At 36.2% G+C, this 18,831-nt stretch overlaps 1 protein-coding gene across 1 annotated transcript in view; it reads right to left on the minus strand.

The window, feature by feature from the left end:
• The window catches only part of DHX36 (DEAH-box helicase 36), a 33,655-nt gene that overhangs the window by 4,253 nt on the left and 10,571 nt on the right, over positions 1-18,831 (minus strand). The window contains exons 9-23 of the mRNA XM_024192694.2: positions 18,182-18,263; positions 17,373-17,513; positions 15,111-15,213; positions 12,627-12,714; positions 9,435-9,490; positions 8,937-9,001; positions 7,487-7,630; positions 6,594-6,711; positions 5,619-5,717; positions 4,096-4,269; positions 3,697-3,783; positions 2,737-2,820; positions 2,522-2,621; positions 2,346-2,436; positions 706-826 (exon numbers count right to left, since the gene is read on the minus strand). Coding sequence (XP_024048462.2) covers positions 706-826; positions 2,346-2,436; positions 2,522-2,621; positions 2,737-2,820; positions 3,697-3,783; positions 4,096-4,269; positions 5,619-5,717; positions 6,594-6,711; positions 7,487-7,630; positions 8,937-9,001; positions 9,435-9,490; positions 12,627-12,714; positions 15,111-15,213; positions 17,373-17,513; positions 18,182-18,263 — 1,553 coding nt within the window. The remainder of the gene's footprint in view (positions 1-705; positions 827-2,345; positions 2,437-2,521; positions 2,622-2,736; positions 2,821-3,696; positions 3,784-4,095; positions 4,270-5,618; positions 5,718-6,593; positions 6,712-7,486; positions 7,631-8,936; positions 9,002-9,434; positions 9,491-12,626; positions 12,715-15,110; positions 15,214-17,372; positions 17,514-18,181; positions 18,264-18,831) is intronic.

Genomic DNA, 18,831 nt, shown 5'->3' on the forward strand with positions numbered 1-18,831 from the left:
AGAAATATGGGCAGAGTAAAGGGAACATGAAGGAGTGCAGAAGGAGATGTGGGAAAAGGTGTAGTAGGGATTGGAAAGTTAGAAATTGGAGGGAAGCTAAAGAGAGCAGGAGGTGATTTGTCACACCAGCAGGAAAAGGCATCTCGGGAGCTGAGTTTTGGAGGGATTGAGAGGAGACAGATGGGCACAGAGGAAAGTACTAAGAGCAGAGATGGTCAGCAGTATGAGGTTTGCAGCAGTCAAGCCAACCGCCACCTATGGATTCACATTAGCTACCAAGCTTCCTGAAGATTCAGGGGGTTTACTTGTGCAAGTACATGACAGGTAGTAATTGCAGCTAATAAGGCTTTCTGGAGTGCCGATTAAAATATTTAAGATACTTAGTGTTTCAATATGAAAAGATTTAAGAGTTGGCATCACAGCAGATGGTAACCCACTTCTGCTTGAAAACATAAGATACTATTTTTTTAAGAATGTTTTCGTAGTCAAGATACTAAGTAGTTGCAATTAATGAGCTAGTTATATACATTTATGAAATGCAATATTGGCTTGATTTTAACAAAAGTTACCTGTCCACTTTATTATGTCAAATATTAAATTGTACCAAATGCAAAATGCCGCTTTATGTTTTAAAAATTTTACTTATTTTAGTTTCAAAAATATATTAACATACAGATTCAGAAAGTAGTAAAAGTGTTCACTTACACTGCTAGTTCTCATCTTCAAGTGATACACAAGCCAGTTATAATGGAATTCTGTCTCTTCCACGTTAACAGATTTAGGATGAATGTTAACTGTTCCATCTGTCTTGGTGCAAACTTTCACCCTTTATAAAAAAAGATTTTTCACCAGTTAGAGGTAAATAGATATTCACAGATTCTGAAAAGGTACATCAGTATTTTATCAAAAAATTGATAGTCTTTTCATCAAATTCTGCACTACATTGTTCTAAACTTCTGAAACTAAGTAACATTCAAAAACAGTTTTTACCTTTTCCCGTAAAGCTATACCTGGTTAAAAATGCACATTAGCGGTTAAGCTGTCCCTTGTTAGTGAAGCCAGAATATGGCACCCAGTTTTTAGGCATTTATATCTAACCTTTATTTCTTTCAAAAAGGGAAACATTCATGACATTTTCACCCTCTCTCTAAAGGGAGCACTTATGAATTTACTTAGAAAGGTTGGCGTACAATGCAAATTGCCAAAAATTTCTTGGAAAACATGCAAGTCACCTGCATATGTAAGCTCTCTCTAGAACAGGTACTTGGGATTCAGAAAATGTAGGAATATAGAACAAAATATTTACAGCAATAATTAGCCCAATAATCAAGTAAAAGGGTACTGCATAGATAGCCTATAGGAAATCAAATCCCCTTTCTGAAATTTAACTGAGCCCCCAAGGGAACAAGAGGAGGAGAAACCAACTGCAATATGCACATTGCATAGTTATTTTCTTCTTTCTGGAACTCATTATCATAGAGTTCCAGAATTGAGTACACTTACTTCAGGGCAGTGATTCTCCAAATGTGGTTCATAAAGCCTTGCTTGCTACTGGCCCACAGAAGGGAGTGTTTTACAAAGTGGGCACTGGGGTGTTGGAAAGAGAGGCAGTCAATAGGAGAACCTCTTGTAAAGTGGTCTGTAGAACAAAATAACTGTTTTAGGCAGCAGTAGAATCCTGCAACTGGGCCAGTGCTGCTCATTTACGCTAGCTTAACCTGGTGGCAGAAATGCAGTGTTGCACCATTCTAGTGAGTTGAATGAGGAAGCTACAGAAAACGATCTTAGGATTGGTTTACCTTTAGTTCTGACTTTGAAAAATGGTAAGGTGGGGGACTCAATTACTAAAGCTGATCTCCAGCACCTGATCAAGCAGACTAGGTACTGTTCAGGCTGAGTGTCAACAAGAACTGGGTCTTCATCGAAGTGGAATGTTGGCCAAAGGTGCACTACCCATGCTATTAATATGAGAAAAATGTAGATAGTAGGAAGTGGTAAGCAAGTGGACTAGTACTGCTGGGGTCTCTTGCTTTCCAACCACTGAAGAGGAAGGGATAGGATGTAATGTCTCAAGTGTAATTGCAGAGAAAAAAGTGACAGTCGTGCTGTTTCCATATTTGTGACATTACATGTTTATGCAACATTGTCAGGTCATCATTTTAATGATGTATTTGCAGGTCTCCAACTGTAAGTATTGCTGATTTAATTAACTGCATAGCTCACATAAATGAATCCACATCTATGATTAGTTACACAGAAGATTGCATCTAAGAACTTCAAAGATACTGGTTAACACCTAAAAACTACCTATGCAGCAAAGAACAAACATGAGATTAAAGCCTTACATTTTTCTCTTTTTGCTAAAGCTTTTACGGATCTTCGCAACTTTTGGATATAAACCAGCACAGATGACTGCTTTGAGTAACTTCTCATTATCTGTAGAAGACAACAAAGTAAATAATGTATTCTACAAACCATGAATTAGTCTATCAAATATCCTCTGTCTTTTTCCACTGTTTACCTGAGTTGGTATTAGATTTGGGATCTCGGGGGTTTTTACTACTCACAAACCCAGCCGCAAGGAGATGTTCAGCAAACTGTCCTTTCATGTTAAGCAGCATCTAGGGTACAATATCACGGTACAACATAACTCTTCTTGGAGAATGATGCTCTGTCAAACATTTTTTTCCCCACAAGTAAACATTTCCTACCACACCACACTACTAAGATGATTACCTGAAGTGTATTTGAAGAGAGAAAATACTCCCAGCAATAATCCTTTTCACTTCTGAAACCACGTCGCCGGACCTCTTCCCAGCCCTGAAAATAGAAACTACTTTCAACTACAGTTCAAAAGGGCACATATTTACTAATATCTATATGTAAAAAACAGAAAAGGGCAAAAAGTATAGCTATACTTTTCCGCAAGGGATCAGAAGTGCACCCTTTTATGTTTGATTTTCATGTAATGCAAATAATCTGCCAGGTGAAGGTAATAGATAGTATATAGAAAAAGTAAAATGACATTTTGATTCATTTTTTGTTTTATCAGTCTAGTTGTGCATTGGATATTTATTCGTTAAAAATTAGGACTGAGCTCTAACCTTTCCTTTAGAACTCCACTCACTGCTAACAACAGTTCTTGATGATAATAGCAGTAGCCTGGAGCTAATAGTGCAGCAGGACTTTTAAGTGAAGTATTTCCTTAGTTCTCATTGACACACGGGAAAAGCTAAAGAAAGAATCTCCCCAAGACTGGTGCAGTCAGTCCTGGCCCCCCTGAGAGACAAATTATGGACTTCGCTGATTTTTAGGGGAGGATGAGTGGAAGTGACTAAAACTAAAAAGAAAAGGTTTGATATCCATATATTCAATACAAAGCATTTTATATTTAATAGATATTTAGACATCTGCAACATATCTATGAAGTTACTCTTTCTCCCCACCCCTCCCTAATGCTACCAACAGGGAATTAGGTTATTAGTACTACTACTACTACTACTACTATCTCAGAAACAAGGTTCTGAAACACAAGCAGGGCAAACACGGTTGTGTGAAGAGGCCATATAGAAATGCTTTGTGAGTGTACGGGGATGAGATCTGATTTTGAATCAAGTATTTTGTTTCAAGAGTTCTTCAGTTAAACTGAAAGCACAACTTCAAAGGCTAAGCCAACTGAACTTAAAACGGACTTACTGCAAAAGCATTCACAATAGTTAGATGGTCACTTTTAGTATTCTTTGATAATTCTTTTCTTCTTGCATCTGCTACTTTCTCTTTGCCCTTTAAAGAAAAAATAAATTAGAGCATACCACACATCCATGACTCTGGCAAGCTATTATTCTCCCAATTTTCTTTTTTTAAAGTAAGGATAAACATAGCGGTACTCTATGCATGCAAATTAAAGCAACCTCCAATAGCTAACAACAGCACTCTATTGTGACAGATTGGTGGGCCACACTTATGGAAAACTTAAATTTAGATTGAAGTTTTTAAGCTAAAGTATTTATGCTGCCTCTTACTAATATCCTGCCAAGTTTTAAAATGTAAAGAATTTGTTCAATTTATTTGCAATTCTCTTTTTAGATACTTTACCAGTGGAATCACAAAGGGATCCTTGAAGCTGAGGCTGGCTGCAATTGTGAGTACTGGATCTAAGCAACAGAATAAAGCTCCAAAGAGGATCATTTTTCCAATATGTGGCTCAACTGGCAATCGTGCCAAGTGGACACCCAATGGAGTCAGTTCTTCTTGTCTATCCAAAGCATTCTGTTAGAAAAAGAAACACACACTTCTTGAATTTGGGGGTAGAAGAAGAATTTTTTGAAAACGGGCAATGTGCCTAGTGGAGAAGGGGGAAACATGACAGCTGAAGAAGCAATCAAACTTGTATTTTTTTTAGTTTAATTTATGTATTATTCAATACAGAACATGGAGTTCTAGAATGTCTTTAAGAATGCTACTTTAACAACAATCATCCTTTTATTTAGGTTTTAAAAAGTTTATTGGACAAAGTACTTCTTGAATGTGTTGAAGGCACTACCCTAGATGGAAAAGAGTCAACAATAGATTTGAAGACACTTTATAGTGCTCTTTTCTCAGTGCCCTCCTGTTTTTTTTTTTTACTCCATGTTACCATTCCTACATCTTTTCCCCTTTCTGTTCACCGCTCCTTTTGCTACTAACTTTCTCTTCCCACGCCACTACCAACTATGCTGCCGAGTTTTTCCTTCTACTTAAACTTGTTCAGAATTCCTCCAACCTGCGAATAAGGTTGTGGATCCTTCCCAATGCTGCTGCACTGCAACCGAACAGGCTGCTTCAATTGATATGTGCAAGTAACAAAAAGTACCAACTGAAAAATCATCAGCACAAGTGTGTCACTAAACCCCATCATCTGAAAAGCAAAGCTACACTTGACAACTGATAGAAAAGTCACTTTGAAGTGTCAATCTTACTTTGTTTATTGGCCTCAGTCCCCACTTATGCCTGTGATCCTATTGCCATTCAAGTGGCTGTTCACAATTAGATTCTTCTTCCGAATTACTTTTATTTTCCATGGAAAAATCTCAAACACTTCCCAGACTAGCCAGATCAATGAAGTCTTAGGTAGACACAGTCATAAGCAGATGGCACAGTTTTCAAGCAGTAGAGACAGGGGAATTAAAGCTCAGCTGGGAAACCTCAAGAAAAGGTTGCATAAATGTGAATAATTTAGAAAGTCAAGTTCCTGAAGAGTGACTTTAATCTGGCACAGTAAACATTTTCAATATTTAAAATTAAAATTAAAATTATTTCCCCTTTGTTCCTCAGTCACACAGCACCCTGGAAGGCAGGACACTGGTTAGTACCAGACACTGCATACCTCTTAAGGCATGAGAGAAAGTATAGTGCCTCCAGTGCAGTAAAGTACAGCTTGGATGCATAGAGAGCCACTAGAAGCTGAGTGGCTCCAATAACAAAAATGCATATAATGAGCAATGTCTAAATTATCTTATAATAAGGTAACTCAGCAACATTACTCAGTAGTGATCTTAGAGTGACTTCTGTAGTTCGATAAGTCAACACACTGAGCCTGAACATAACATGTTCTAGCATATGTTTAAGTATTAGTTTACCAGTTCCATTAGATGATTTATGGACAACATCACAGCTTCACGAGATGGTGGATCCATTAGCCTACTCAGAAAATAAGCAATTCCACCAAGCCTTAGAATCTGAAATAAAAGAGATACAAGTTCTGACATATGTGATTCTGAGTTATGTGTTACCATTAATTCAGTACACATTTGCAGACCTCTGAGAAGCTACTCCCTAATTTGCAAAGTTACTAATACATCAGAACTTTTTAAGTTTGAATTTCACTAGGTTAGTACTCAGATTTATCAAGTGTTCCTTTATTTTCCTACAATCAGTTAAATTCTGATAAAAATGAAAAGGTATTATTGCAGTCACAAGTTTTGTTTAGGGATACACTCCTCATCTGAGGTATACGACCAGCACTTGTGGCAACAATTGTTACAAGTCACGAACTTCATCATTTTTCCTTAAATTATCTCCATGACTTTACATTTGAGGATGTGTGAGTGATAGCAAATAGTTCAGCCAATTTCCCTGAGAATTGCCGTGTCAAAACTACTAAAGAAACAAACTCAATAAAAGTAATGACACAAAGCGGCAAGCCAGTGAACTCAGTCAGTTTTAATTGTTTTTAGTAAGTTATGTGACACCCATCTTTAAGGTGCCATGTCTTATGACCTGCTGGTGAACAGGAAGAAAAAAATTCTCTGGCTTGTGGGCATATGAATTCAGGGAAACAGCATAATTCAGATTTACTTTAATAGAGCTTGTCTTTTATTTAATATTAAACCAGGTATTTAGGAGACTTTAGTACAAATATACTTAAAAGTGCGGTCTGTCAAATAGTCTGTCGAACCAACAGTTGTAATCTGTTACATCAAGTTATGCTTAGGAACAACCTCAGGCTCAGAGTAAGTTTTTGAGCATAGTACCTAATGCCAAACCCTTCACTCTCTTATCAGCATGGAAAGTTTCTAATATATTAGAACAACTAACCCTAATCAGATAATTACCTTGATTTGTAAACAAAGTTCTTCCAAAGGTGTCCTTAGGATTTCCGGTAATTGATAATCATCCAATAGGCTGGCACGTAGACCATTATATAGATGATAACAGTGACCCGGCTGGACTCTAATATTCAAAATGTGTAAGAAATATTTTGTCTTTCAACAATACTTACAACTACATTGACAGCTTCTCCCAAACACTCAAAAATTAATAGTATATTCCCCCCAAAATCAAAAATTTCCAAAATTCATAGTATATCCCAAAACACTTCAAGGCCTTAAAATAAAGGTATACAAGTTAAAAGGTGTATTCAAAAAAAGCAATTTCAGAGTTTTGAAATACAATGAAGAGCCAATAAGACAGAAGGATACAAGAGGAATGTTTCAGACAGCAGGAGCACTAGAGAACAACAAACCAACAGCGGCAACATTTAATGAAGGAGCAGTGAAAAGGTTGGAGGGGGAGCACAGACAAGGTCTATGAGCTAGACAACAAGTGCTCCATGTAGTGTTCGACAAGGAAAGCCGTTTTTAAGTTTACAATTTTTTGCTTCAATATTCTCCCAAGGTGTAAAGATGAAGAGGTAACATAAGACTACTAACACCATGGAGTTTAAAAAATTCAGTACTCCTACTAGAAATATTCAAAAGCCAATCAAGTTAAATAAGAAGTCATTCCCAGAACTATGCCAAAGTCATTCCATCAGTAAAAGAATGAGAGTCTCATAGGCTTATGCTTTATAATGGAAAGTGAAAAACAGAATAGAAAGTGTCTTAAGATACCCTACTGTAATTTATTAGACATTAAAAGTTCTCAACTTCCAAGGTGAACAAATTAGTTTTCCTTTTAGAGTTTATTGCCATAGAAATTTTCTAATATCGATAGTCATTTCTCTTACCTTCCTGCTCGACCTTTCCTTTGTTTGGCATTAGCTTTACTAACCCACTCTGCTGCCATTGTGCTAATGTTGTTCTGCGTATCAAAGTGAGTTTCTTTTATTTTTCCTCCATCTATAACGTATACCACATCATCGATGGTAATGCTGTCAAAAATAAGTGGTTTTCTTATCTCTACAGTATGCATAGAAAAGTTAGTCTACAGAGTGCAGGATATACTTTATCTACTTGCAGTATTAGATGATGCATTATATTTACAAACTTCATTGGTGTAATTTTAAGTGCTCTGCAAATACAACAAATGAAACTTACTTGCTGCACGTCAAAAAAAGAGAGGGACAATGCTGCACACATTTTATAAACATTCATTTCACATTTCTCTGAAGTAAGGCTAACCAGCTCCTGCTCTGCTGAAGCACAGCAGCAAGTGTAATATTGTGATAATAATACTTGGTATCACTCACTAGTAGATGTCACATTACCATAGAATCATTCTAAAAGGGGCAGATAAGTGGAAGATTTGAGTGTTTTTTTAAAAACACATTTCATATACCAAAAACAGTAAGTTTAATTCTCCAAAACCATGCCATATGCTAAAAGAATTTCTAAAGCTTTGCCATGAACTGAAATTGACACTTACATGAGCCCCTGTAGACGATCTCCATGCTTCAGCAGGACTCATAGCTGGAACTATCTGGCATAGTTTACATTACATGTTATAAGAAAGTATGGAAGATTTACAGAAGGGTCCTCTAGTTTTAAATAACTATAGAAGGCAATGGACAGAACTTTAGAAAATGTAAGCATGGTAAAAAGGGGCTACTGTACATTAGCTTAATTTATATGAAAAGTTTGACCAATACTTAAAAAGCTTCAAGCGTCTAATGATGGCATCATGGAAGCTCATGTTTATGGTCTAACTTCTATATTTTCTCAGTTTACAAGTGAAAAGGTGGTTTAACTCTCAGCTCTGCAAACTCAACATGGGATCTTACAGTCAAGTTGTATATTTTCTTAATCATGAACTATCAATGTTCTGTAGTGGAATGTAGTTGACCGTCATGTTGATAAGCAATGCAAAAAAGAGCCTAACCAGGCCCTGCAGTGGTAACAGGATTTAAATAAAGGGGTAAAAAGCTTGTCAGGAATAATAAGTAGCTCAGATTAATAATACAACAGATCTGTTCACTGAGTCACTTTATGACCATTCCACAGACCAATCAGCTTCCAATAAAAAGGTCTGAAGATTTAATCAATCTAGTCTAGAATATTTATAAAGAAAAATTCCTAATTCACTGTACCACCTATTTATGAATAACCAAATGCATTTTATTAGAAACATATAACAGTTTTCAATTTTACTTTAATGTTATGATTTAGCATTTATTTTGCAAAAATTGTGTTGTTTGACGAAAATGTGGCTACCTACATAGAAACAAAAATATGTTTTACCTAGTCTCTGCAATGTTGGTAGCAATTACAATTTTCCGTACTCCAGGTGGGGTCTTTTTAAAAACCTGAAAAAGATACATAATTAACAGAAGTAAAACAGACTATTTATCAAAACCAAACAAAGCACAACATCATTTTGAGTGTTTTGCAGGTCTGAACAGTTACACTTGTCCTCATATCTGTTTTGTATGCGCTAAATAATGCCATAATCAACACCATGTTCGAAGGTACCTGCAGCAGTGCCATCTGGATAGATAAGCACTATAAAAATACAAATGGACTATTTACTACAAGCCAAAGAGAAATTTAACATTCACTTAGCTTTATTTCAAATTATGCACAGGCTATATTTGAAAAAAAACAAACCAATTTTATCTGCAAAATCTATGTGTTTAGAAGTTTTCACTTAAAACAAGAGACATTTACTATAATTTACCAATGTTTACTATAGTTTAACACACAATAAAAGTTAAGAATATTGTAAGTAATTAAACATACCTGTGTCTGGTTAACAGTAGGCATCAGTGAATGCAGAGGTATAATAATGAACCTATCTGAAAGTTAAAACAGTAAACATAATGGTATGTCATGGAAACTCAATGCTGTACAGCAAAACTAAATCATCTGGACACAAGGGATAAAAAAGGAGGTGTATGTAAATCTACTGTTTCTCATTCCTAGTCACCTTTCTTCAAACTGGCATAAATGTACTTTCCAGTACTTTGGTAATACATCATCAATATACCTAACGATTCTTTTGACCACACCACATCCAGCTAAACTGCATTAGTCTAAATTTTCATTGGAGAAAGGGAATGAAAAACTTACTAAATACAGAATTATGTCCCTGTCTGAACAAGTCATATCTGTGTTAGGTTGTTCAGGATATGAGCATCTACAATTAAAGGAAAAAAACCCACACACATTCCCGGGCCAAACAGCAGCATATTAAAATAAGGTTTGGCTAAAATAATGGTAAGGTTTTTGACAAGCATAACTACATGGCAATCATGCAGTTTCTCTTGATAAAGAATTCACTTCTCTCTATGAACAGTTTTCCATTTTGGATGTAGTACAACAAGTCAGATTCATGTACCATCAATTCAAGAAACATGTTGATTCAAATGGAGGGAGGGATAGCTCCGTGGTTTGAGCATTGGCCTGCTAAACCCAGGGTTGAGAGTTCAATCCTTGAGGGGACCATTTAGGGATCTGGGACAAAATAATCTGTGAGGGACAGTACTTGGTCCTGCTGTGAAGGTAGAGGACCTTTCGAAGTCCCTTCCAGTTCTCCATTTCTATGATTAAATGACCACTCAGTTACTGTGAATGGACTAAGATTCTGAAAACAGGAGGGGTAAGCCTGTTCTATATACACTACATTAAGGGCAGCAGCCTTAAAAATTCTGCTCAAGTGTTAACCTTGAATACAGAGCATTCTGTTGAGATACAGATGTAACACTTTCATTTTAAGATCTTTTTCTTAAGTACTGCAGGATTTTGCAACTGTGACAAAATTGTACCTTTGTGTTATGACTTTTTTCATCCCCAAATCAAATGGCCTATGAAATACTGCAGTTTAATTTAACTGATACCTTATGGAAAAATTACCAGTTTCCATGGAGTTTTTAGAATTTAACACACATTTCTAATGAGTTGAATTATGTGATCAGTTGCATCTTCAATCCATATTCTATCACATGCTTTGTTCAGGTTCCACATTAACATATAAGCAATACTACAGAGAACATAGGTGGCTTCTGCTGGCAATGCAGTACTGGCTGGTTAATGACAGATGAAGTGCTTAGTAGGAAGCTGACTGATTGTCAGCATTGAATATATGAGCCAATGGCCTTCTGGTTAGTCAACAGCAAAGTCATCAGCAAAAAGAAGAGAAAGGCGGGAGTCAGCCATAGGAAAAATTTTTAAACCATTGTCTTTGGTTTAATTCTAAAAATCATAGCATCTATTTATTGTGGCCCTCTAAGCATATCTGTGCTGTAACATCTGTATCTTTAGGGTAATTTTAAGATTTTGAATAAAAAGGAAACTGGTAAGATCTGTGGAACAGAACTTGCTGTATTATATTTGGGACTGGTTAGCACAACTTGAGAGCTTCTAAATATGCAAAAAACAAAAAATCATTTAGCATCAATTCTGCAGATACTTGATTGAAAGCATTTGCAATATACCAAGAGTGGTGTTTAAGAGATCATCTATCTTTACTGTTTTATCTATACCTAGTATCAAATGTAACAACAATTTGTTGCTGTGGAAATTACCATCTTCGGTATTATCACTTGAGGTAGGAATAAGCAGCAGAAACAGATATACTCCATGTTTGTGTTTTTATACAATGGTAGTTTGTACACCCGTACTCTTGTAATAACTTACAAGTCCAGAAGTGAATGCTTTATATATAGGCATGGCTAAATTAAATTATATATATTTTTTTTAATTTCAATGGATAATAATGTTTTAAAGTATATTTTCAATTTCTAGAAATTTAAATTTTTCACAAATGCAGGAATTATTGGGGGGCAAACAATAGGGGTTCAGACAACTATTTAATGAGAGTAGACAATGAGATTCAAAAAAGTTAAAGCTTTATAACTATTAAAAATCAAGTTGTCAACATCACATCAAAATATACAAATTAAATATCCTTAAATCAAACTCTAATAAGTCCTCAAGCAGCATTTTTCTTACTTTGCCTATCTGTAAATTTCATTTGTCATCGATGAAAGTATTTTTTGGTTGGTTTGTGGGTGTACTGTGAAATCAATGTTTATAGATAAAGTATAGATAAAATCTAATCCTTCTAAGCCTATTAATATACCAGTCCACTTCAATACTTAGGCTATGTCTACACTGCAATTAAAAGACCATGGCTGGCCCATGCTGGCTGGCTTGTGTCAGCTGACTCGGGCTAAGGGGCTGTTTAACTGAGGTACAGACGTTCCAACTTGGGTTGGAGTCCGGGCTCTGGAACACTCACCTCACAGGGTCCTAGAGCTTGGACTCTGTGAGATGGGAAGGTCCCAGAGCCCAGGCACCCATCTGAACATCTGTACCGCAATTAAACAGCCCCTTAGTCCGAGTCAGCTGACACAAGCCAGCCACAGGTTTTTAATTGGAGTATAAACATACTGTTAGTTTCCTTCAACAATTCATCTTGTATCATAGGCAGAAGAGCTATTTGAAGAAGCAACACTTCCCAAACCATTGGTATCTAAAGCACAGGGCAAACAGTTCAGTGTCAGGAGGGAATAAAGGCATCACTGGGGACGGGAATATAATAAAGCTTCCTAAGAGAAACAAGTTTTAAAGGAGTTGTCAACAGCAAAGGGGAAGGAAGAAAGGAAAGTTCATATTTGGATAGAGATGGACCATCCAGGAGAGTTCTGTGTATGAGAATGGACAGAAGGAGGGAGATGTGGGTTTTAGAGTCATCAATATGGAGATGGAAACTCAACCATGGGAATAAATGTCACCGGCAAGATCTTTGGATGAACGACAATACATAAGTGCAAAGATATCGTATATATAATGATAAGCACAGAGAGGAGAGAGTTAGGAAAAGAATAGAGGGATGCCAACAAAGGTGGGGGAAGCTGATGAACCAGAGAAGTTGCTAAGGAAATGGTCACTAAGAAAGAATAAAATGCTATTCTTATAATTATTTTTTACCTGACTTAAACATGACTTGTGACATCAAGAGGTCATGTAAAGTGCTAATATTGTCCCAGCCTGGGAGAAACACCAGTATTGCACCATCCTATATATGAATGGAAAAAAAGATTAAATTACACACTAAATACTCAACAGTTGTATGTTTGTGTAAATATCTTGGATAGATGACATTTAACTTGAGGCACTACTGAATCAAATATTCCACAAAATTTTATGAACTTGTTTTTAAACAGGAGTGACTGTATAAATTTTATCTGGATTTTAAAAAGATTCCAATGGAAATCTGAATTAAAAACATTCTTCAGTAGTGTTTGCAATCCAAAATATTGTAGCTTTGCACTAGTTTGAGAAACTGACAGTGCAACTAAATAAGAGAACTATAAACAAGTTTATTTTAATTTTCCAAACAAAAGAATGCAAAGCAAGCAGCACAAACAGCAAAAAGGTTTTACTCTCAGGTTTTAATTATCTAATGACTTATTTGTAACATATGAAATCTGATATTTATAAATATTTGTTTGATACCTGACAATCCCTTTAAAATAAGGTAACAGTCAACAAATGTGCTGCTTGTCCAAAGAAGGCAGAATTATTCCATGGTCCACTTATTTCTTCCTATAATGAACTCATATTGCAGAGCTTGATATATGTTACACTGTCTCAAGTGTAGAACCTTTTTGACAATGTATATAAGTAATTGAAATATCTTTTTCTCAGAATTTCATTAGGGATTTTAATCACTAATGTATGCCTGCATATTCCATGACATACTTTCCCAAATAAAAACCAGGAGAATGAAACCTGAATTCTAAATACGATTAATTTAAAGAAAAAACAAGAATTACCACACTCGATCAGACCCAATGGCAATCTAGTCTGGTATACTGCCTCTAGCAGCAGCAAAAGCATGATGCTGCAGAGGTAAGCAATAGTAAGAATTTTAAGTCCATTTATTTTTAAGCAAACAAAACATAACTGATTGTGTTAGATGTGTAATTAGGCACATACAGAGGTGTAATGGGCTAATGTAAATCCAGGACGAACTAAAAAATACAAATACTGTATTAAATATTAATACTAAGTTTATAGTTTACAAGTTAACAGCCTTAAAACAGCCGGGACAAGAGCCTCCTAGTTGTATGTGTAGTAAACATCTGAACTAATATGACACCATTAAGTTATAATAATTCACAGGCTTCACTGCATCAACATTTTTTAATGTATCTGTTTACCCAGCTGAAATAATTTAAAGTCTATCTGCCCAGCACGATACTGTAAAGTAGTAAATTACAACTCAAAACAGTACAGTTAATTTTTCTACCCATTTGTCAACAAAGAGCAAGAAGGTGGAAGGCTGGCGATTTACTTTTATGTTCATGAAGTTTCCAGGCAGTGTTTTTAAAGTGATTTTTGCACAATTAAATTCTTCACTACATTCTTTGATTACTACACTACTGATGTTGATTTTGACATACACTGAGTGCAACAATGAATTTAAAGATACCAACTGGCAATAAATTCATTTAAATTTTATGCTACCTTCCATCAAAAGACTGCAAAACACTTCACAAATCATTTATTAAGCCTTAATATCCAATTAAACTATTACCCCCACTTAACAGACGAGAAAAAACAAGTTGTGTCAGTGTCAGGACTAGTAGGAGAGCTCTGTGCTTTATTCACTAAATAATGCTCCCTGTCTAGGTAATAAGAGCTATGTAATATGGTTCAGTAGTTATCACTAAGAGAAGCATGAATTTTTAGGGTAAGATTTTCAAAGCTGCTATGAAGATTTAAATGCAAACTCTTGTCAATGGCCCCTATTCAAAGGCACTTATGCACATGCTTACTTTAAGCACATGCTTAAATCTTGTTGACTTCAACAAGGCATGTGCTTAAGTGCATTCCTGAATCAGGGCCTTAAATGAAAATTAGGCACCTAAAGCCTACAGGTGGTTTTGAAAAATCTCAGCCTCAATTTAGTGATGTAACCCCAAATAATTTCCATCTATGTTTTGACATTTTTAGTGACTGCTGACCTCAGTGCAGAATTTCCTGAAATGTGGTGCCATGTTCTAACATTGTATCCTTTCCCCATGGCTGTTAAAATAGATCACACCTAATATTTTTATTGTAACACTACTGTAAGCAGAGAAGAATCTTAACTTAAATATTTTATTTGAGTGAGTGATTTTGTAAAGAATATAAATCCAATGGGAACATGTACAAGCCCATATAAGGCTTTTGTTCTTTAGATATGTAGCTCCTAGTGGGAGGAAAAACAGTTTGCTACGCAATATGACCTGAGAACATTTATAGGATTGATTGTTAGTGGCAGATTTTTGGTTTCAGCATAATAATTCAAATCTATAATTACAATGAAGCTTTGTGAAAACTGTTAGACAGCATGAGTCAAGTGATTTATGCTAGAAAGAAAATTAACTTATTTAAATATGTTATGCAAATCATACAGAAACTCACCTCTTCTTCTAGGACAATGTGTCTGATAAGTGCTGCTATAAGGTCAAGATCAATCTTGTCATCATCCATCATTTCTAATGCATCTATAGTACCTGCTGAATACCTATAGATAATGTGTGTACATAATGACAAGTCTTTAAGAAAAAAAAACATTCACCCATTTCAAGTGTTTCTATTACAAGGCTATTGCAATTTGACAGCAAAGAAAATGCAGTATTCTTGTATGATATAGTTTTCTTTTGTTTATACACTAGACTTGCATAGATCTACACCACATTTTCCCTAGATTTAGAGTCTGGAATAATGTGAGAGCTTTAGGACAATGATACTTTGCTCTAAATAATTTGAGACAGTTAAGTCACACTATGGCATACATCAAATTAGTGCAAAAAAAGACTACATAACATTTAGCCCAAGTACTTAACATATACAAAATGTTTTGAGTTCCATTGATAAGTAAGGTGAAGTGTCAAGTTTCTGAATATAACATGTCCAAATTAAGCTAAATTAATTATTTGGTTTAACAAAGTTGCTGCAGCTGAATATTTCATGCTTCACCATTCAAACTAATTAACTGCCTCAGGGACTTAACTCTTCAAGCCAGCAGTTATCCAATCAGTGAAGACCTTGGAATGCATAATAAATGTGTCATCATTAAAAATCATTGAAGTTCCAGCAAAGAGGGGAAGGAAGAGAAGCCTGAGAGGAGAAAGTGGTGAGGAACATGTTGCCAGCGGCAGCTCCAGGCACCGGCGCTCCAAGCACGTGCCTGGGGCGGCAAGCCGCGGGCGGCGCCCTACCGGTCCCTGCAAAGGCGGCAGTCAGGCAGCCTTCGGTGGCATGCCTGCAGGAGGTCCGCCGGTCCCACAGATTCAGCGGCGGGTACGCCGAAGCCGTGGGACCGGCGGACCTCCCGCAGGCATGACGCCGAATCCGCGGGACCGGGGCAGCCTGCCTGCCGTGTTTGGGGCGGCAAAAAAGCTAGAGCCGCCCCTGCATGTTGCACAACTTTCTTTAAAATAATTTATCCACTGCTTGAATGCTGTAAAGCTCTGAAAAGTGGGGCAAAAAAGGTGTTTACTGGGTTCCTGAAAGGGAGATCTTCCTTCCTTATCCCTGTCATGACCCTTATTGAAGGAAAAACAGGTGAGACATGTAGGGATTAAGATAACTTATTCTCCCCAGTCACCCTATTTCCCTTCCCCCTCCTGCAGGAAACTACTCCTCAAAAGCCTGTGGGTAAGAAGGCTTAACTGCCTGGGATATTAATACTGCTACAATTTGTTTTTCTTACCATAGCTGACCAATGCATTTTGCTCAAACAAAATCTCCTATAGAGGCACATGTTTTCAAGAAGAGGTCCATTTGCAAAGCTTGTAAATGGAATTTAGGCTTCCAAGTGGTCATTTATGGGTAGAAGCTTTGTAGTTGTGGGTTCAAGTGTATGCAAACCATTGAGCCACATATCTATAATTCAGTTTTGGAGTATGGCCTCAGAATGGACTAAATGGTTAGTGAAGTAGGGAAGAGAGAAAGATGTAATTCGTGCAGTCCTGGGAGAAGGATTGGCCATTCATAAAAAAGGGACTTCTAGGATGGATTATTCATGCCTCTTGAAATAACCACTGTAATGTCCATGAGAGCAAAGCAGTGTAAGCAACCAAAGGGAAAGGACTGAAAATCAAAGAATATCAGTTAAAATGGTAAGTATAACAAAGGTTTGGTTTATGTTATTTTTAATCCAATTTATTTGTTTAGAGGTTTATGACAGAATAGTCGGAAGAAAAGGATGTCAAAAATATTTTTTAAAAAGTTGTGGAATGTTTACTCTGGCCTCATAATCAACAAAACAGAAGACTACTAGCAGTATCTACTACAAAGGGAAAGATAGAGCAAGTAGGAAAGCCATCAGGGGAAGAATTAGGAATCAGAGTATAAGCAGCCTGACAGTTTGATGAATAGAAAGAATTGTGGACTATACATGTGCATGCCAATAGTAAATGGCTGATTGCGACTTCTTCCCCTACGTCACACTTTTAGTTTAACCAAGTATGTGTGATACTGTGCTAGTATGTCATCACGACACACTTACACTTAGCATTGAACTGCACTACTCACAATGTTATAACCATCTCTGTGTAACTGGTAATCATGTTATAAAAACTAATTAATTGCATATTATAATCTTATATTTCTCAGTTGTAGAAGTACATTGATAATTGGTAATACCTGACAGCATAGAAGTGAACAAATAAGACCTACCTTCCTCGCAGCTGCCTTAGATAATCTGGCCATCGTTCTCTATAGATTTCTTCCTTCTCTTCCTTTTCTGGTCTGCTTATCTGTCCTTGCATAAAGCCCTTCTTCCGCCGTGGTCTGTAATCTGTATCTTCTGGAGTATATCTAAAAGTACACATTTATTATGGTCATTTAATATTTTATTTTAATTTAAAAATTAAAAAAAAACTTCTTAAATGCTAACAAATACATTGGTGATTCAACCCACTGACAATAACGTGCAAAATTTTAGTTGTAACTTGTAATATTATGCTTTAAAGAAAAACAGCTGAAGAAGCCTTATCTAGAAAGTGGGCTCCATTTCTACAAAGCATAAAAATAGGGAGAAAGAATTATTGAACTTACAAGAAAAGTATTTAGCTCAATCTAGCTACCTGAAAATGCAAAGATAATCAAGCATTTTAACATGAATAACTGACCTAGTTCGGGAGGGGAAAAAAATAAATCAAAGGACTTCAAGTTGAGAATTTTATTTTGACTATTGATAGCACCTTGCTAAAAATATGATGCCATTTGTGAAAACACAGAAAAAGCTACTGAATTTTCCATGGTCAAAAAGGCTTTTTTTAAACAAGATGTCTGCCATCAGTTCAGAAATGTCAGTTATCATTTGAAACAAGACCGAAATACACATCAGTTTGTTCATGGTGAGATGTGACTTGCTACTGTGGAAAATCCAGCCTGCTAGGCTGAGCAAAAGTGATCATTCTATGTATGTGCCTAGTAGCATCCAATACAGTTATGTGGATCTTTACTTTCAGAAATAGACTGACCTTAACTTTTCAATTACGTCTTCCAAAAGATATTCCACAACAGGGAAAGTGAATCCAGGTATATGGATCATGGGACAATTGTCTATTGAGGAAGAGTGTAACTTATTAATTCTTAGAAAACAAATAAACACTATTCTATATCAAAAATAGTTAGAAAAAATGTCAAACAGTTCCTTTCTACTTAACTGCATACCTATTAAGTTTGATTTTCATGTACACTTAATGCTTGTGAAAAGTATAGAGTTAACACCCCCAGAAAGTCACTAAATAGACCAGCACAGGCAACAGCAATGCATGCTTCCCTATGTTCTAATCAATGTGACTGAAACCCAAGGCAGATGAACCATTTGTGCACTGGCTGGCATACCACAGGAAAATCTGCACTGCCAATCCACTCACTCATGGCCTCTAAGGGTGCTAAATGAGAGTTTTAAAAATTAAAGATAATGCCAACCTCTGTTTGGCAACTTATAGTGTGTATTAACCTCTACTGTTCTGAAAGACATCTCATGGAGGAAAACAAAAGCAGCAACATATAACCATGATGGGATAAATCAAGGAACTTTGAATATTGCACCCTACTTTGAGACCTCTTAACAGGTGACAGCTACAGCTAACACTGAAATAATCATTATTTTTTATTTAAGTCA

This window comes from Terrapene carolina, unplaced genomic scaffold (genome assembly GCF_002925995.2).
Source record: "Terrapene carolina triunguis isolate 2854851 unplaced genomic scaffold, T_m_triunguis-2.0 Scaffold88, whole genome shotgun sequence".
NCBI lineage: Eukaryota > Metazoa > Chordata > Testudines > Emydidae > Terrapene > Terrapene triunguis.